The 21,413-nt window shown below is 42.1% G+C and overlaps 1 protein-coding gene across 1 annotated transcript in view; it reads left to right on the top strand.

Annotated features, from left to right (window-relative positions):
• PRDM16 (PR/SET domain 16) overlaps window positions 1-21,413 on the top strand; it is a 657,978-nt gene that overhangs the window by 553,778 nt on the left and 82,787 nt on the right. The window contains exon 4 of the mRNA XM_069078277.1: window positions 7,791-7,925. Coding sequence (XP_068934378.1) covers window positions 7,791-7,925 — 135 coding nt within the window. The remainder of the gene's footprint in view (window positions 1-7,790; window positions 7,926-21,413) is intronic.

The following is a 21,413-nucleotide window of genomic DNA, read 5'->3' as shown; positions in this document are numbered from 1 at the left end:
AGTGAACAGAGCAACAGGCTTGGAATCAGAAAGACTCATGAGTTCAAATCCAGCCTCAGACACCAGCTATGTGACCCTGGGCAAGTCATTTCACCCTGTTTACCTCAGTTTCCTCATCTGTAAAAAGAGCTGGAGATGAACATGGCAGACCACTCCAGTATCTCTGCCAAGAAAACCCCAAAATGGGATCACAAAGAGAAACTACCCGACAACAAGAACAATAAAATATAAGTTTATATGATTGCTATAAAATGATATTGTAATGGCTCCCCTATCGACATCACTTTCAGATCGCAAAGCTCTTTGTACACAGCATCTCATTTGATCTTCCAGACAACCTTGTGAGGTCGATGCCATTCTTTTGGAGCAAGTCTAAGATTTCATTGGTGTAGTAAACTCCTCCCAGGGAGGAAATTCATTTTACAAGTGAAGATTTGCACGTCCTCTGCCGCCTTAGGCTCAGGGAATTTCCTCTCTATGCACTGAAAATGATTTGTCTGAGGCTGGACAGCACCTGTGCATTAGGAACAAGTATTGAGCCTGGGGCTTCCTGGCACCGAGGTCAGCTCTTTACATTGTACACCATGCTGCCTTTCACCCCCATTTTACAGTTGGGAGAACTGAGACTCACATAGATTAAGTAACTTCCTCAAGGTCACACCACTAAGAAGTGTCTGAGGGAGAAGGGAAAGGTGAGGGAGAGGTGAGGGAGAGGAGAGGAGAGGAGAGGAGAGGAGAGGAGAGGTACTCTTTATTTTTTTTGGAGGACAAAGGAATATAAACTGAACTAGATGACCTCTGAGGTCCTTCTCAACTCAAGAATTCTAGGCTTCTGGGATCCCCGTGATTGCAGAATGCTGGAGTCAGAATCAGAGAACCTGGGTTCCAATTCTGGCTGTACTACTTATTGCCTGTGAGACCTTTGACAAATTACTTCCCTGATCTGAACCTCAGTTTACTCCTCTGTCAAATGGCCACAATAACAGCACCCACATCCCAGTATTGTGAGGATCAAATGAACTATTACATACCTATGTATGTAAAGTGATTTGCAAACTTTAAAGCACTCTGTGAATAGCCATTGTTATTAGTAGTAGTAGTAACCATGTGACCATGGACAAGTCACTGACTCTCTAAAACTCAAGTTGAATGAAATAATCCTTCAGGTCCCTACCAGGCCTATGATCCTATGATCCCTTGGGCAATTTGGAAGGATGTGATGGAATGAGAGCCCTGGAGGACCAGCCCCTACTTTGGGGGAGGGAGAAAAATAATAATAATAATAATAATAATAGCCAGACCTGGTCCACAGAAGGAAGCTTAAGCTGCCTTCTCATTGCGATCGGGATCGGGATTTGAAGCAGCCAGTCTCTCTTTCCAGTACCCAGGTCTCCTACAGGAGACAGAGAAGGGCTAAGGCCTGGCCAGAGTCCCTTAGGAAAGTCGCAGGCGATGCTGGGAATTCACAAGTAGCAGTTTTCAGATTTTTTTCCCTCCAGCTCACACTGATCGGAAACCCCTTGGGGCCTGCTGTGACTCTTGGGGTTAAGCTCCCCTTTCATCCTGGCCTCCCCATGGCAGAGAAAGGCTGCCTCTGTGTGAGCGCATCAGTTCAAGGTGAAACCAACCACAGAGTTCTTTGTTGATATTTTCGGCTGATTTCCTGCAGAGCCTCGCAGGAGTGTAGGAGGGAGGGTGGGTACTGTAGAAAGGTGTCAGCCACAGAGTACACGAACTGAAGGGACACTCTGCTGCACAGCTGGTGAATTCAGGGCTTGCCTCTCCCCCTCCCCCTCAGCTGTATGAATCACACCCAAGCTCAGCCATCACTTCCTCCTCTAGCCTAGGCTTACCCCACCACCTGGTAATGTGCTAATGAATTGAAGGATCATAAATCTGGAGCTGGAGGAGACTTTAGACTCCATGGAGTCCAACCCCATTCTACGTATGAGGCACAGAGATTAAGTGACTTATCCAGGGCTGCACAGTTAACAAGTATCTGAAATGGGATTGGAACTCAGATCCCCCTGACCTCATGTCAAGTGCTCTGTTGCCTCTCAGAAGAATCCCCCTAACCAAACACTCCCAGCACCTGAATTCCTACCATTTGTTCCTTTGGAGACTAAGACTTATCCTCTCTCCAAATTCCACTTTTAAGAGGAAGTATTCCTAAAAGGGTGAGGCTGGGGGAAATGGGGGAAATTTCCTTTGAGAGCAGGGAAATTTTTTTATCTTTATTTCCCCAACACTGAACCCCAAACCAGACACAAAGTGCTTGCTGCATTCTTGTTGATCACTAGATGGATTTTCTAAGCCCCTAATATTGCCATATGAATGCATGTGTCAGTATCTCTAGAAGGGGACTGGGGCTTCTAAAGAGGAGGAGGACTGAAATCTTAGACTTGGTTTCAATAAATCAACTTTACACGATTCAGGATAAGAAAAGTGTGACTAGACAGCAGTTCTTCTGAAAAGATTCTGAGGGTTTCAGTGGACCCCAAACTCAATATGAATCCACAATTTGACATGATGGTAAAGAAATTTATTCCAAACTTAGACCGTTGTGAGAGTTGCAGTGTTCAGGATCAGGGAGGTTAGAGGCAATGTATATATAGAGGATCCTATATTTGGTTCTGGGTCCTTCAAGGAAGGGTGTGTATCAGATTGAAGATCTCAGAAGGGGGTGAGCATGAAGGTGAAGGGCCTTGGGATCATGCCATGTAAAGACCACTTGAAAAACCAAGGAACATTAAACTGGAAAAGGGGAGACTGAGGGCCACATGCTCCGTGACTGCCAAACATCTGATGAGCTGTCCAGATTAGACTTTTATGTTTCCTCTTGGCCAAGTAGAAGTAGTGGGTGGGAGTTGCAAAGAGATGAAGCTAGACTTAATATGAGGAATAACATCCTTATATTGGCGCTATCTGAAAAGCTAACAGGGTCTTACTCATGTGAGTTCTTCCATTCGGTGACCACTCATTGGAAAGATCACAGGGCTGAATCAGGCAGACCTGGGTTCCAACCCTGCCTCAGACACTTCCTGGCTGGCCAGTGTTGGACAAGGTCTCTGTTTCCTCATCTCCAAAATTAGGGTAATAGTAACATCTACTTTCCAGGGCTGTTGTAAGGATCAAGTGAATTCTGTCTTCAAACTTTAAAGCACCGTATTTTTTTTTTGTTACTTTGTTAAGCTAATCTACCCTCTGAGGTCCTTTCAGACTCATGAGATTCTGGGATTTGAAGGGGGAGGGAAAAGGAAACAGAAAGGTGAGATGAAAAGCACCGAAGACAAAGATTTTAAGTGTAAGGATTTTTCCATCCATGGGTCACTGATGAACCAGATTTCCCCCAAGCTCTCCATTTCTCTGGTTTTGGCATCGGGGTTCCTGACTCGTTCGGAAGAAGCCTCCTCCATCCCTCTTCCCCCACCCCCACCCTGGCCTATGATTGGCTTCACAGTTATATTGAACACATGCCCCCTCCATCCTGTTCAAATTGAGGTTTCTGCGGTTCCCAGATGTTTCTGCTTTAAGGAAGTGTGTCCTGATCAAAAGAGGGCAAGCCCTGATTCCCTCTGAGCACGGGACATGGAGATCAGAAGTACTCTTTCTGGGCCGATTGGAATGGTGGCCGAGATCCTTCTTAGCCTGATGGATGCTCGCCTCATCTCTACCCTGCAGAAGGATTGAATCCAGGTGTGATTTCAGCTGGAACCTGAAATGGACGTGACTGCTGTCTCCACATATGGGAAGATATTCGAGGCATTAGAGAAACAGTGGTGTGGTGGGTTGAGCACTAGCCTCGGTGTCCAGAAGTTCAAGGTTCAAACCTCACCTCCAACACACTCACGAGCTGTGTGATCATGACCAAGTCACCCAGCCTCTCTGATCTCTAGCTTTCTCTTCTATACAATGGAGATAGTGCTTCTGTGCAGCATCAGAAGGCAAACATACCACTAGGAAGTACATTTCAGCTCGGTGGAAGGAAGGATTTTCTGTTAGCGATGTCCTAGACTATCTCCTAGGGTTGTGAGTCCCTCGTCCTTAGAAGCAAGCCATAGAATTAGAGCTAGGAAGGACTTTACAAGTCAAGTTCAATCCTTGGTGTTCAAGCAGAATCCAAATGACCTCTTGGTTAAGCTGCCTTATAAACAATTCAGCTAGTGGAGTGGAGGGGTTGGACTCGATCGGTCCTTTCCAATTCTGAGTCTCGGCATTCCACATCCACAACTATACATTCTGATAGATGGATTAAATGGTCACACGTGGAAAAATTGTTTCTCTAAATTTAGTTTACTCCTCTGCTCCTAAATCAGTGGTTCTCAAATATAACATGTTGGATTTAACGGTCTTTGGGAAGTCACAACTGTCTTTAACATCAATATCATCACTAACTGATCAATAAGCATTTATTAAGGACCTACTATGTGCCAGATACCATTAAGCTCTGGGGATGCAAATACAAAAAAAGAAAGACAATCTTTGCCTTAAAGGAGCTTACAGTCTAATGGAGGAAGAAAATACATAAAAGGAAGCTAGAGGGCAAAGGGATGGGCAGGGAAGGTGCCAGGGAGCATCATGGGAGAGGCAGAGGATTTGGAAAGTAATGAGTTCCACCCTTAAATGGAGATTTTGAAGTTCATGGCTCCACCCTCCAATCAGAAAGACTAAGGGTGGAGTACCAAGGCTAATGGCTTCATCATCATCATCATCTTCATCTTCATCATCATAATTTTCATCACCTGTTCATCACTAATTTTCTGTACTCTTGTTAACTATTGATAATTATTAGTTATTGATTAATACTATTGTGTTTTTCCTGAAATTTCATCTTTATTACTTTGACCTAGTATTACATTTTTCACAAGAGATAATCATCCCAACAATGACATCTTAAAGTTATCAGGACATATTTCTCTCCAAGGCATTTCAAAATTAATCATAATAATAAAAGCAACCCCATGGATTGTAGAAGATACCATTGCAAATATGTAAGAACAACTAAGTCATTGGAACATGCAAAGTCCATGCCTTCAAGGAGACAATTTAAAGTCCCCTACAATGATTGAGGAAATAAAACACCCCCCCAAAAAAAAGAAAGAAAGAAAAATAAAATAAAATAGAACACCAAAACAAAAATAAATTTAAAATAAAAAATAAAATAAAATAGAACACCAAAACAAAAAAAGAAAAGAAAAGAAAATAGAACACCAAAACAAAAAAGAAAAGAAAATAGAACACCAAAACAAAAATAAATTTAAAATAAAAAATAAAATAAAATAGAACACCAAAACAAAAAAAGAAAATATAACACCAAAAACAAGTTCTCATAGACCTTCTAAGCCATTTCAAAATAGGTTGACTCTACCTCCAGTAAAATATAAGCTCCATGAGGGCAGGGACTATTTAGGTTTTAAGAGCCTACAAACAGTAGGCTCTTAAGGAACACGTTAAAAGGCCAGGGGATAGTTATTCCACTGATGATATTTCTGTATTTGTCAATGTTTCTCTAATTCTCTCACCTAGCCATCAGTCTCCTATATGAAGCATCTTTCTCTAACAGGATATGTTTCATGAGTGAAGGAATAACATTGTTTGCCGATATTTGTGTTCCCAGTGCTTAACATAGTGCACAGTACATAGTAAATACTTAATAACTATTTTTTCATCATTCCCCTTTCTGGGATAGTGTAGAAGGGACATTGGATTTGGAGTCAGGAAGACCTAAGTTCAAATCCTGGCTCAGAGTAGCTGTGGGACACTCTAAGCAAGTCAATCACTGTGCTTCAGTTCCGTCATCTATCAAATGACGGGTTTGATTAGATGGTCTCTAAAGTTCTTTCTGGTTCTTGATCTATACTTCTATGATGCAGGTCACTTCACCAACATCTAGTTAACAACATGGCGGGAGCCCTTGGTCATTGTCATAGAGAAACCTATCCCCCCTCTTCTCCTCCCCCTCTCCATCAAGTTCTCACTTCTGCTAAGATTGATTGCTGCTCCCTGGTCTCTCTTCTTGGAAATATTTCTGTTGTTCTTGATTGTGGAAACTAAGATGGTCGAGAAAGGACCCAAGAGCGGAAAAAGAGATATGGGAGATGTGAGCCTAGCCCACTAGGCTGCCCCCACTGTGGGTTGTAGATCCCATTTCATGAAACAGCAAATCTGATGGAAATCCTGCCCTGTGAGCAGTGGGGAGAGGCAAGGTTTTTTACTCTCAAACCAGGCAGATTCTCATAAATTGGGTGGCTCAGAGTTCCGGTTCTTACCCTGCCTGAGAAAGCTAGAACTTTGCCATTCTCCCTGTTCCAGTTCCTTTAGCAGCCTGGTGTGAAAGGTTGAGCCTTTTCATGCCCCTGGGGTGTCAAACGGTGACTTTCCTGTTTAAAAAAAAAATAAAAGTAATCATCCCAGTGCTTGGCTCACACACCTTCTCACCTCAAACCCTTATAGAGCCACAGAGAAATGCCCCCAGGCTTTGATATGTAGACACCTTTACCATCGAATCCTTTTCTAACCATCTTATTGGTACACCATCTTTGTGAGGTCAAAGTGCTTTTAGAAAAGATTAGCCCAAGACTACAATCACTTGCCACCATTTTTCTGGGAACTCAATGTGGTTGTGGTTATTACCCTGCCCAGTACAGTGATCTCTGTTTAGTTAGGGGAAATCATCATGGGTCCTTCAGCCTTCAGTCCCCTCTACTCCCCACTAAACCCTAAGTCTTGAATAGACAAATCAAATTTCCTATGGTTTCTACTGGATTAATGTGTGAATGGCAGGGCTGGACAGAATCTGGGGATCACATCATAGAATAAACTAGCTAGGGGGAAGCATTGATTAATCCTTCAGCCTGACCCCACATTTCCCCTCAATCCTAGATCTTATATTATCATTTCCACTAGACTTAATGAATGTGTGAATAGCAGGGAGTAGACTGGATAAGGGATTCTTTGGAATCTGGGTACCACATTTTAGGAAGAATATGGACAAGCTAGACAGCAACTTCAAACAAGATGGTGAAGGGTCTTGGTTTTACCAGTCTTTGTATACCCAGTGCTTAGCACAGTACATGGTACATAGTAAGTGTTTAATAAATGCTTGTGGACCAACTGACTCAAACGAGTTCCACCTTAGGATTGATTAAATGAATTAGAGGGTAATAAGGTTAAAGAAGATGGGGGAGGAGGGGGACAAAGAAGGGTATGTTTGCTGCCTCAAGGTACTTTAGAAGACTGTAACCTACAAAAGGGAATGGACTCATTATTTTTAGTCCCAAAGGACAGAACCAAAAACAATGCATGGAAGTTGCTGCTAAAAAACAAAAACAAAACAAAACCTTAGACATGATATCATGAAAATTTATGAGAGCCGACTCAAAATGGAATGAGCTATGTTGAGAGGTGAGATGGGGAGTGGGGGGAGAAGATGCCCTCGTTGAGGGTCTTCTGGCAAAGGCTAGTTGACCACCTATTAGAGATACCATAGAAGGGATTCTTGGTCAATCATGAGTTGGAGTCATTGGCCCATGAGGGCCCATCAAACTCTGAAATTTGGTGGCCCCTTCATAGATCCCTGGCTGATGATGGCTCATCATTACATCCTCCACCAACACCCAACCAAATCACTGGGCTTCTGGTTCAGGGCAATGATGTAGATGAGAATTTTGTCAAGATCTCTGGGCATGCTTTCCTATCCTTGGTGGGTCATCACTTCTAATAACCATTACCTTTTTTTTCTCTCATTGCTCTTCTCATCCCCTTCCCTCTCCCCATCCCACCCCTGACAGATTGCTGACGAGCTGGGCAATGAAAAGTTCTGTGTGGAAGCTAACCAGACTGGAAATGGGAACTGGCTGAAGTATATCCGGGTGGCCTGCTCCCGAGACGACCAGAATCTAGCTGTGTGTCAAATTAATGAGCAGGTAGGTCCATGTGGGATGAGGAAACTCATGGGGGAAATCTATGTCCTTCAGAATAACTCTTTGAAATCCAATTATGGTAGTTTCAGTGTGCTCTGTATCGACTCTCTGGTCCTTTGTGATAACTAGATTTCACAGAGCTGTCCATACCTTCTCCTTGTTAACCAATGAGGAGACTGTTGCTAAGCCTTGATCGATGAAGCAGATGGAATTAAATGGTTCCAAAATGAAATGTTTATTCCAGGGAAGACAGACTAGTCAGGGTGCTTGAGATCCTAAAACTCAGGTTTGTTTTCCTACAAAGTCACTATAAAATGAGGAATTTTGAACTAGATTTTATTAGATGGGCCCTCCCCACTCTGACATTCCCTGTTCTAAGGACCCAATGTAGGCTGTGGTGACTTCCGCCTCCCTGGAAGTCTCTGAGCCTAGACTGGACAGCCACTTGCCAGATGTGTTGCAGGGGATTCTTTTCTGGGACATGAGTTGGCCTAAATGGCTCTCGAGATCCATTCAAACACTGTAATCCTGTGAGTCTGGAACTCCTTTCCCTAACATTCAATATTTAACATTCTGGGTTTAAAGAACCTTTCAACTCTTCATTTTGGGACTGCTGGTTATTGCATGGGTGGTATTCACTTATGTCCAGAGGTCTGGTTAAATGTTTAACAATGAGCTCTCCAGGGAGGAAAAATGTACTCAGACTTTAACTTTTTTTTTGGAAAGTAATTGGGGTTAAGTGACTTGCCCAAGGTCACAGGGCAAGTTTTTGTGTTAAGTGTCTGAGGTCGGATTTGAACTCAGGACCTCCTGACTCCAAGGCTGATGCTCCATTCACTGCACCACCTAGCTGACCCCAGACTTTAACTTTTTATGCATTTAACTTTAATATGCATTATTATCATTTCCACCATCACTTTCTTAAGTTTAGATTTTCAACATGATAAATCAGGCTATGATCTGAAGCATTTGCCCCTTCCAAGGTATAAATGCTTACACTGCACATTTAACAATTGGTTTTCAGAAACCAGTACAAATCAGCTACAACACACCCCTTCTTGTAATTCATATGTGAGTCTCATCTATGTAAAATTAACGACTGTGTTTCCTTCGAAACATCTGGAGTCCTGTTCTCTGTTTTGGGTACCACATTTCAGGAAGGACCCTGAAAGGCTATAGAGAATCTAGAAAAGACCAGTCAGGATGGGGTGAGACCCCGAGATCATGTCATGCATAGAGAAACCAGGAGAAGGAATAAGGGACAGTTAGCCTGGAGAAGAGAAGGCTAAGTTGGGGGCTATACTTCATAGCTGTCTTCAAAGGTTTGAAAGGCATTGAATATGAAATATTGAATATGAAAGAGCATCGAAGTTGTTCTGCTGGGTTTGACCCAAAAGGAAGAACTGGGAACCATGAGGAAAAGGTGCAGAAAGGCAGATTTCAACTAGCCATAAGGGAAACTCCACATTAATTAGAACCTTCCTCAGATGCTATGGGCTACCCTGAGAGGTGCAAATGAGGGCTGCAAAGACTGGTATTCTAGAATGCTGCAGTACAAGCCTGGCACACAGTAGGTGCTTAATAAGTACCTGCTGAAGGAATGAATGAAAGAACCCAAGGACAGGAAATGTCTTTGGGAGAATAGTTTTTAAATGGTTGTGTTTAGCCAAATTCTCAAGAAGGGCTTGGCTGCTCTCCAGCAAAGTCATTGCCTTAGAAGGGTTTGAAATGCTTTAGGATTTGTATGTTTCTTCTCTTTAGCAGGGTGCAGAGAGAACCAACCCATAGATGGTCCAGAACCCTCAGAGGTTCAGTGGACTCTCTGAACAGGCTGCTAAAGCAATTGGAGTTATTTTGGTTCCATGATCTGACCCCTTGTGGTAGTGGATTGAGAGAATCCTTACCACACCATCAAATCAACTCATAAGAGTTCAAAGCCTCATTCAAAACTTCAGTAGTGTCCAAGACAGAATCAGTTATTCAAAACCTGAAGAGCTCTCCTATGGACCCTACAAAGTCGTTGTTTCTCTCTGTCTCTGTTTCTCTCTGTCTTTCTGTATGTCTCTGTCTCTCCATCTCTGGGTCTCTGTCTCGGTCTCTCTGTCTCTCCCCCTTCTTCGTTTGCTTGTGTTTGCTTAAAAAACAACAAAACAACCAAACTAGGCTGTAAATTATCTGTGGATATATGATTTTACCAAGTGATTTCTACATCTCCTCCTCTGGGTTCTATTCCTGGCTTTACATCTCACTATCTCCACGTAGCTTGAACCTTCACTAGGGCTAGGTGACTTGGACTTTTGCCCAGGGCCCAGAAACAAGGATAAGACAACAATGTAACTTGGGCATTCAGAGATCTCCTACTTAGCAAGAATATAATTCATTAAAAATAGGAAGCTACCATTGTTAATAAGACTTGCCTTGAGCACCCTTACTAACTCCCCTTCCCAATCAATGGATTTCATCTAAGTTATTTTTAGTAGTGTTCATGCCTGCTTCTTTCCTGAGGTGCTGAACATGGTAGGTCTGGTTTTGCAGGACACTGAACCTCAGTTTCCTCATTTTTTCAAATGAGTATAAAAATTCTTGGGCTACCAGGCTCACAGGTTTCTTCAGAGGAAGTCAATGAAATTTAATGGATTAGGAAAATGTCTTTCCTGATTCCCTCCAGCCCTCTGAATCAAGCAGAAGAAATGTAATTCTTCCATGTGAAAATCAAAGTGTAAAAAACAGCCATCATCTCCTACCCAAATCTTCTCCACCACCTCTCCCTGCCTCCCACAATAAAAATTCTTCCCCAGAACTTTTCAACAAATCATGGTATGGAGAGTTTCAAATCATCTCAACCTTCTAGTCTCCCTCTATTACATGCATTTCAGGTTGTTAATGTTCAGAGGTGTGCTGGTAAATATTTGGCAACCAATTCTCTAAAAATGTGCAACACATTTTTAAGTTTAATGTGTATTACCAACATTTTTTCCATCACTTTCTTAAATCTAGATAATCAACAAAGTAATAAATCAAGCCCTGTCTTGTAGCATTTGCCAATTTCCAAGGCGTAAAGGCTCACACTGAAGATTTAACAATGGGCTATCAGAGCCTCTAAAAGCTGGCCTCAGTTCACCCCAGTCAATATCCTTCCTAAAATATGGGGATGAGAAATGAGCACAAAATTCCAGATAATCAATGGTCAATAAACATTTATTAAACAACTACTATGAGACAGGTACTATACTAAGTAATGAGAATACAAATTATCCCCCCCCCCCAAAAAAAAAGCCTGCCTTCCAAAAGAATACAGTCTAATGGGGAAAGACAACACACAGGAGAGGTTCATCAGAGGCATAGTGGAAAATTTAGAGAAGAACCAAAAGGTAAGAAATAAGGAGGTGGTTTGGGAGTTCATGGTCCTACATGGTCTAATCAGGACAGGGAGAATGATGGGTTGGAGAAACAGGGCTGATGAGATCTTATAAGAAGACAAAATTCTTCTAATAATAAGCTTCCTGGGGCAGGGTGGAGAAGTCAGATATAATCTAAGGGCCAAAATCCATCAAAAATTCTATCTTTCTGGATGATCTGCTTCTGTTAATGCCCCTTATGATCACATTAACACTTCTCCCCTCCCACTCCCACCCCCGTCCCTGCCACTTAGACATTTTTCACTAACACCCTCAGATCTTTTTTAATGAACTTTAATCTACCCACAATTACCCTCATCCTGTATTTATGTCATTGGTTTAAAAAAAGGCAAGCATAGAATTGTATTTTTATCTCTGCTAATTTTTTTTAAATTAGATTCGGCACAGCATTCTAAACCTGTCGAGGCCTTTTTGGATTTTGTCTGTCATCACATTAGCTATCCATCCTAGCTTTGTGCCTTTGCAGACTTGATAAGTAAGCCCCAGATGACTTCACCCCTATTGGTTCACAAAGCTGGAGACCAGAACAGGACACGGGACAGAATCCTGTGGCACTCCAAATAAACAAAGACCAATTAATCTCCATTCTGAAGGCCTGGTCATTCAACCAGTACCAAATCTATCTAAATGTAGTCATACCCTCCACCCATCTCCACTTCGTGAGCTATTTAGAACTTCTTGTTATTAATAATAATAATAAAAATTGAATGCACCATGGCAGGATTGCAGAATTTCAGAGTTGGAAGGCACCTTGGTGGGAGTCAGTTAAACCAGCCCCCCTAAGCCAGATGCATAGGGTCGCAAGCTTGGAGTCACAGGATTTAAGTCTAAATGCTGGTTATGCCTCTTTCTCCCCCTGATGTTGGACAAGTCTGGGATTCACACCTCACCTGTAAAATGGGACGATTGGACTAGTTGGTGCTGATATCCCTCCCAGCGCTAAACCTAGGATTTTATGAGACTTGGAGAGGGAAAATTAAGTGGTTCAAGCAGTAAAGAAATGACTTACACTCAGATCCTCTAAATCACGATGCTATTCTGCTATTTAACTCATATTTGACTCTCCCTGACCCCACTTGGGGTTTTCTTGGCAGAGATCCTGGAGCAGTTTGCCATTTCCTCCTCCTGCACATTTTACAAATGAGGAAACTGAGGCAAACAGGGTGAAGTGATTTGCCCAGGGTCACCCAGCTACTAAGTGCCTGAGTTCAGATTTGAATGCTGACTCCAAGCCAGGGTCTCTGTGCATTATGGCGCCCCCTAGCTGCCATGTTGACCCATACCCCAAAAAGAATCCCCTCTGCAAATTCCCCAGTGCTGTGTGAAGATCTCCTGTGCAAATTGACCCCACCCCCACCTGGCTTGGATCTTTGGGGACATTTTCCTGACATCCAGCCTTGTTACAAGTTCTACCTAATGCAACAAATAGCGTTGTTGTTGTTAATAGCTAGCCATTATGTAGCACTTCACAGTTTGCCTTTACACATTATCTGACTTTATGAATTAAGCAGCCAAACAGATTAATTTCTGGGGAATTAGAGATTATTATTCTAACCCTTCCCCTCCCCCATTTTAAAGATTAGCAAACTGAGGCTGATGGTAGGGAAATCGCATGTATGAGGTTACAGGAAACAAGTGAAATTTGGACTCAGGTCCCTCAAGTCTAGATACAACAATCCCCTTTCCCCTGCACCACCTTAGGCTGCTTAAGTGGCTTTGTGTCTAGATCAGTGGGCCTGGAATGAGGAAGGATTTGAGTTCAAATCCGACCTCAGACAGGCACTAGCCATGTAGCCCTGGGGTAAATCGGTTGTTTCTGTCTGCCTCAGTTTCCCCATCTGCAAAATGGAAATAATCATAGCATCTACTCCCCCCATTGTTAAGGAGCAAATCGATTTGTAGAGCACTTTGCACAATTCCTGGCACATAGCGGACACTTTGCTGCTGTTATCACACCATGCCTCCCATGATCTCCTTGAAGAGGTCACTCCCTTCCACTTTCCAGATTGCAGCACCTCCATATCTCTTCTTCCAATACCACTCTTCATCCCTGTCCTATCCCTTCCCATGTCCCGCATGCTCTCCTAGGTTTAGAATTGGAGAAGGACCTTGGAATCATTGAGATTCTGTGCCAACCCACTCATTTCATAGAGGAAGAAACTGGAAGCCCAGGAAGGTGGAGAGGCTAGCAGTGGTCACGTAGCTAACGAGGAGCAAAGCTGGGACCAGAGCCAAGGTCTGAAGGTGCCCAAGCGGCACCAACCACAGAGACGTGAGCTTAATCCCTAGTCCTTCTCATCAGTCCCATTAATTTTGTAAGAACAAGCCATTTACTGAAACCAAGAGCTCCAAGACAGGTTTGAGAAACCGGAGAGAGACTATCAGTTCTGTCCCCAGATCTCCCCCTGGAGAGGAGAGTTAACAGAGAGGAGCCTCGGCAGTACAGAGGCCTGGGCGTCTTTCCAGCCAAGCACCTCAGGGCTCTTTGGAAGACCCCACATATCTCCATTCAAGCCCGTGACAGGGTAAAGATCTGAGGGCCAGCTCCCTTTCCCTACGGTTATCATTCAGACCTTTACAATCCTTCGCTCCTTGCAGGATATAGTGGTCTCCAGATAAGCTGCTAATGGCCAGACATCACCCTGGTGTGTCCCCAGATTATTAGCTGAAGTTATTGGCTCTTTGAACCATATCTTTGGGGATCCCCAGAAGACTTGGCCTCCCTGTGCTGCTGGCATTAACATGAACTGTAGTTTACTCTGTTACTCGCCTTACTTCCCTGAGCTGAGATTGATTTCTCTTTTTTATCTCTGTATCCCTAGTACCTAGAACAGGCAGTGGTATATAATAATCACTTAATAAATGCTTGTTGATTGATTACCCAGGGGTGGGGGAGGGCTTCTGAAATAGTCACTCTTCCTCCTCTGTCTTCATCCACCCCTTTCCCCCCCACACACACCCCCATCCCACCCACTGTCTCCTCCTACCTCTCCCATACACTAATGCCATTCAGAGCAGCAGCCTACTACAGTGGCAAGGGTTCTGGCTTGGAAGTCACAGGATACGTGTTCAAATCCCCCGTCAGAAACCTTCTACCTGTGGGATCTGGTGAAGTCACTTAACCTCAAAGGGCCTCAGTGACCTTCTCTATAAAATAAAGTGCTTCTAATGTTCCTTAAAGCTCTAATAATTTGGAAAATGATCAGTGTCCTTGGTTGGGCATCCCCTTCATTTCAGAATATAGCTTTCCTACCCCTCGTAACAAAAGAAAAACGAACCAACATATTAACAATGTGTGTGTAAATATACATACATATGTATACATCCACATACTATAGACATACTACATATATTACACTATATTAATACATAACACTGTATATATATACTATATGTACATACTATGTATATCATATTACATAGTCATATATGCTAATATAGATACACTAGATATATTGTATGTGTACACACCACTACTATATGTACACATAATACATATACTATATAAACATACGATGTCTATCATACTACATATACAAAGCAAGCTATATACAGGATTAAAAAGGAAACCGTTAACAGGGAAAGCATAAGAATTTAGAGGGGTTGGAGAATATGTGTGTATGTATGTATGTAAGTATGGAGAATATATAGCATATGTGTATGAGATATTAAAGTTTATCATTATCTTTTGTATTTATATATATTAGCATTATGTTACTTTTTATATTTATATATATTATATTAGCATAATAATTGGCTCATATATTAACATAATATATTTGTTTTATTTTAATAATAAATATTTTTTATATCCTGCATAAATTTCCACCCCCACAGTATACAGTAGAACATTAGAAAGTTTGTCCTGCTTATTCCCCACTACCCCCCCAAAAAACAACTAACATCCATCCATATCTTTTTTTTTTACCCTAAAATTTGTGCATCACATCTTGAATAACTTAGCTTCATTTCAAAATCCTCATTCCTTCCTCTTACAAATACCCTTTCTCTTCTGGAGTCAGAGGCCCCATGTTCAAATCCTGCCACTAATGCTTACTAGCTATCTGACACTGGGTGAGTGGCTTGATTTCCCTAAGCCTCAGTTTCCTTACCTGTGAAATGAGGGGGTGGTCCCTGAAATGTTTCCTAGGTCCAGGACATTTGGTAGCACAGCAAGAGAGAATCAGGAAGACTTGAATTCCAATCCGGTCTCTAACAATTACTAACAAGTCATTTAACTGCTGCCTGCCTCACTTTCCTCATTTGTAAATGAGGATAATAATAATAATTAATAATAACATAAACCACCCAGGTGGTGTGAAAATCAAATAAGATAATATTTGTAGAGTGATTAACACAGTGCCTGGCACTCAGTAAGCATTATATAAACTTTAGCTATACCAATGAAATCTCAGATTAATTCCACCACCACCATCACCCCAAAGAAGAGAAAGCTGTAATCAATGGAACACGAAAGCTTTTTTTATTATAAAACATATAAAACAGAAAACTGTAGTCAAGGGAACACCAAAAGCTTTTTTTATTATAAAACATACATTTGTCATAGATTTCATTATAAAATAGAGATTTTTGAATAGTCTTTCAACCTCCCCCTTCATGGGTACTATGGAGGTGGGGAGCCAATGCCTTTGGATTAGAAAGCCACGTCCTCTTCATTCCTGCCCTACCCGCCCCTGCCCCAGTGTTCATGAAATAAACATATTCTTTGTTCTGGATAACTCCCCTCCGACCCCCTCAAAAAAACCCAAAACCCCACCAACCCATCCAAAGGTCTGCATCTTTTTTTTTTTTTGCCCTAAGATTTTACCTTCATGTCCTAAATAATTTCATCTTCAAATTCCTCATTGCTTCCTCTTACAAATAGCCTCCTCTTCCACCACGTTCCCAATCAATAGATTTCCTTAAAAAAAAAAAAGCAATAACATCAGCAACTAAAAAGGCTTCATCAGTGAGAAGGGTCTTTTGTAGTTTCTTTCCATCTACCTTGCCCTTCCGTCCCAAAGCAAGCAAGACTTGCAAGTCAACCCAACTGGACGAAATGAAAAGAGTCCAAGAGATTGAAGATGGCCACAAAAAGCAGGATTGATCCAGCTTCTTGATGTTAGAACAACAGGTCTGAACCCCCCAGGATCAGCTCAGGATGAAACCTTCTTTCCTGCATCCTACCCCCTCACCCCAACCCCCCCTCGCCTCCCCTTGGCTGAGCTGGCTGACAGTGTGCAGTTTCGAAGGCAATTGTGTGCCTCTCATTATTACCAATCGTCACTAGGGTCTTAGAAGCAGAGTCTTTAATTTACCCTTTTTTTCATTTTAGCATTGAAAGGGGAAAAAGGGGGAAAAAATCCATCATGTATTCTATATATACGTTCACTTTGGGCGGTGACGAAAAGACCCTTCAGCTGCCCCAGATCGCCTGCTTCTGCTTTCCCTCACCCCCCGAATTTTTTTTGGAAAATTCAAGACATTAGCCTCACCCCTGGGTGGCTCTTTTGCCTGCAATTAGGAGCAAACGATTTGGTTTGAAAGGTTTCGAGAGACACAGACAGGGTCTGTTCCTGAATTTATTTTAATGTTAAGAAAGAAAACCAAAACTTGGAAATAAGTTGGCCACAGAAGGAGGAAGGGGGTGGAGAATATACCCTATTCAGCACTGCTCTGGGTTTTTTTTTCTTATTCTTCGTTTTCGCCTTCTTTTTCTTCTCTTTTTGAAATACAGACCCAATAGCTTTTGAAGGTTGGCGGCAAGATGTTAATGGTCATTGGTGCCTTTTAGATCAGAGTGGATCCCACATTTAGAACCTTGGCCTGCCCAGGCCCCCAAGGAGTCATGGCAAAAGTGAAGAAAGAAATCCAAATTCGGGGGGCATGCAGCCATCATGGGTCTAACTGTGGCAGGCAGGCCTTAAATGTCACCAAGCCCCTTTGAGAGGAAATAAGGCCAGCAAAAGTAGAGTCTGTCCTTGGCTAAAAGCCATCATTTTCTATCCAGAAGAAGTCACAAAAATATGCCCAAACAGTCTTTCTCTTTCTCTCTCTCTCTCTCTCTCTCTCTCTCTCTCTCTCTCTCTCTCTCTCTCTCTCTCTCTCTCTCTCTCTCTCTCTCTCTCTCTCTCTCTCTCTCTCTCTCTCTCTCTCTCTCTCTCTCTCTGTCTCTCTCTCTGACAATAAATCAGGAAGAACAGAAATAAACGAACACATTCCACTGGCCAGAGGCAGATCTGAAGGGAGATGTGGGCTTTGTGAAGAGACTTTCGGGGCCTGGCCTCTCCCTCACCAACCCTAGCCTGAACCCATGCTTGGCCATAGGTCTGGCACACGGGCGATGTATTATTAATCCCTTCAGCCTCAGTGCTTTACAAATTCTTCCTAGGGATTGGCTGCTCTCAGGATGGACATAAAGGGCCCCATCTCCCCAAAGTCGAGGCAGACAAAGGTTAATCTCTTCCTTTAGGCCCGTTAAGCAAAGACATTTTAATAAAAGATTAGCCTTACAATCACCAACCAGCATTGTGTTGATGAGAGCCAGGGCTGGTTTTTAATCAAAACCTGGTGCCTCCCAGACCAAAATAATTTGCTTTTGATGGAGGGTTCTTTTCTTCTGGTTTCGTTTCCGCTGTCCTGTGGTGGAGTCTCCGTCTGTGTGTATCTGAGTGTCCAGCCCGTAGATGGGTCCTGGGCTCCATCCACCCATCGTACAGACCATTCCATCTTGACTCTGCTCCCCAGGAAAAGTTCTCTCATTTGAATGTCATTTTTAATTCCCTGCAATTTAAAATTAACCATTTGGCATAAACGTGCCATTTTCCAATGGGCGCCTAAAACAATAGATTATTATTTTTCCTTCGAAAGTGACACGGAAATAAACCCCTGCTCACAATTTCAGCTGCTTTGCAAAATGCCTTTAAAGATGTAATCAGCTCATTTCTCAGAAGGTTCAGGAACCAAACCAAACAATCCGGTTTATTGGTTTTTTGTTTTTTTTTTTTAAACAATGTTTTCTTCATTTCCTTTCCAAAAATGAGGACCACTTCTCCCCAAGGCGTGAATGAAACCCACAAACTATGGGGATCTGATGAGAATTCACTTTCCATGTCATCTAGGCATACATCTAACATGTATAGATATCATGTGGATGTATATATTTCATACTGACATACATATGTACCTATCACACTGTGTTGTTTAGAGGATCAAATGAGATCATGTATGAAAATTACTTTAAAATTCTTAATATGTAATATTTAAAAGTTAAATGTGTGCATGTTTTATATCCATAATTTGTATATATTATATATAATTATATGTAATTGAGGGAATTTCTTCGCCAGAAATTCCCTGCATGTATAAAATCAGAGACCCGGTAAAAACAATTTATATTTGTCTCTATCTATAGAAATGTGATGTATAAATAAGATATGTTTGTATACACACACACACGTGTCTGACATATACTAGGAACTTAAATGTTTGAATTAAATTTAATGTTATGTAATATACATAACATTATATTTATATATAAATTTATACACATATACATATATAATGGAGAAAGTGTCTTTATTAGATGTTACCTATATTTATGGAATCACAGATCTAACCCCAAAATGTTATATCTGTCTCTCAGTGTATCTCTTGTCTCTCTGTACATAAATAAGTGTTAGGTAGATGACTAGGTAAATGGATGAATAGATAGATAATCATGTACATATTTCTCCATCTGGTACATAGAAAGTTAATAAATGTTTGGGAAATAGAACATATTATATATGTTATATATTTTTATTGTACATATTAGATGGTATCAATTATATGTTTATTTAATGGCGATTTCTGGCAAAGAGTGATTTAATAACAAGGTAAACTTTCAGCAGACTAAAATTTTGGACATAAAAACATTATGAGATTCAAACAGCATAACTAGGAAGTAAATGATTTTTATATTTAAACACATTCCAAACTTACTAGACTGTGACAAGCTATAATAATGAAGAACATGGGCAAAGACAAAATATCAGGGCATTTGGTAGATGTTCAAAGACAGGAGGAAGAAAGGCAGGGCAGAAGCAAGACATCCCCCTTCCCCTCTCTGCTGGAGAATTGCATTTTGGTGCTCATTTTGAGCCCGGTGGATTTTACTAGATCTAGCTGAAAAGCTGAGCCCCTTTTTCAAAAACCCAAACCAATGGTATCTCCCCCCCCCCCACCTCCCACCCAGAGCCGGGGGCAGCTAAATTTGAAAGGGAAGGGGCCTGTAAGGATTTGGGTCTTAACTCTGCAGTGAAGTGGCCTCAGCTTCGGAACTGTTCTCCTATCATCACCCACTGAGCTGTACGCTGTGGCACCGTTATTCTCTGAGCTTGCCGATGCTCGTGCTACTTTCCTAAAGCAAAATTGAGCTTACGGGACTTTGGCTGGAGGAAGAGTAAACGCTAAAGTACTTCCCAAAGAAAGTAAAATACTGCTGCTCCTACTGGGTGGAGGTATTTGACCCTGACCTGCTGAGTTTGTTATTCCTCCTATCTCCTTTCTGTGCCAATGGCTTAAAAATTGGGAAGTCCCTCATGGCTTTGGTACTGCCAGTCTTGTTAGGGTTCAGTCATAGGAGAGGGGGTGGAGAGAGAGGGAGTGAGAGAGAGAGAGACAGAAACAGAGAGACAGAGAGACATAAAGAGAGAGACAGAGAGAGACAGAAAGAGAGACAGAGAGAGAGGAGAGAGGGGAGACAGAGACAGACAGAGAGAGAAGAGAGAGAGACAGAGAGAAAAGAAAGGAATGGGGAGGGGAGAAAGAGAGAGAGAGAAAGAGAAAAGAAAGGGATGGGGGAGTGGGGGAGAGACAGAGATAGAGACAGAGAGAGAGGAGAGAAAGAGAGAGAGGAGAGAGGGGAGACAGAGACAGACAGAGAGAGACAGAGAGACAGAGAGAGAGAGACAGAGACAGACAGAGAGAGAAGAGAGAGAGATCAGAGAGAAAAGAAAGGAATGGGGAAGGGGGAGAGAGAGAAAGAGAGAGAGACAGAGAAAAGAAAGGGATGGGGGAGAGGGGGAGAGACAGAGCTAGAGACAGGGATGAAAGCAGCCTACAAGTGAGACTGCATTGGAACAAATGACCAAATGGGTCCACAGCCAGTTAGTTTCTGATCAGAGATGGGAGTTGAAGTCATTCAACAGCCATGCTCCCTACGCGGGTGCCTGTCCTCTTCTGAGAATAGGCCTCCAGCACCACATTGTGAAGACAGAAACCTTGACAAATTTAGGCATGGTTGAATCCAGGAATGGAAGAGAGAGACAAAGACAGAAAGACAGACAGACAGACAGAGAGGAGAGAGAAACTGTTTAGACAATTTGAAGAAATCAACATCCTGATAGAGAAGGCCACTTTTTGTTATCATCAGCTTCTGAGCAGCCTGGGAAACTTAGGAGAAAAAGAAAGGCCCAGAGCTCTTTAGCATGCTGATGAATTTCGGAGAGAATTGTTCATTCAAAAAAAAGAAACTACAGTGTATTGCTTACTTGTTAACTTGATTTCTAGTTCCCGGCTTTAGCATGCTTTCGACTTTGTGAAATTGGAAAGGCATTTTCTTCTGGTGTGAATGTAAGACTTCTAAGGTTCAGCGGCCATGGAAATTGTGGGATCTGCAATACCATTTCTAAAACATCTTTCCCAGGAAATTAATTTCATGTTTAAAAAAATACTTAACTAGTGAAAATGAAAAAGAATATATTCCCCTGCAATGATGGCTTTCAACTTTTTTTCAATTGAAAAATGAACTTGTTGGAAAATGGTGTTTTAAGAAAAGAGCTCAGTCACAGTGAACGTGAGCTGGGTAAAAATCGAAGTTTTCTGAGGCAGCGACTCAGCCTTGTAAGGGGAATGGTGTCCTCAGTTTAGTTCTGAAGTTGGTTTACCTACAATTAAACCCTTCTTTTTACTGGGGAGAAGAAAAGTAGCAGAGGCTAGCCAGAAACAGAACTCTGAAGGATTGTGTGTGTGTGTGTGTGTGTGTGAGAGAGAGAGAGAGAGAGAGAGAGAGAGAGAGAGAGAGAGAGAG

Source organism: Petaurus breviceps, unplaced genomic scaffold (genome assembly GCF_028583685.1).
Source record: "Petaurus breviceps papuanus isolate PSGF00001 unplaced genomic scaffold, PetGlider_PUasm1.0 91041, whole genome shotgun sequence".
NCBI lineage: Eukaryota > Metazoa > Chordata > Mammalia > Diprotodontia > Petauridae > Petaurus > Petaurus breviceps.
This window is presented reverse-complemented; position numbering and strand designations above follow the sequence as displayed.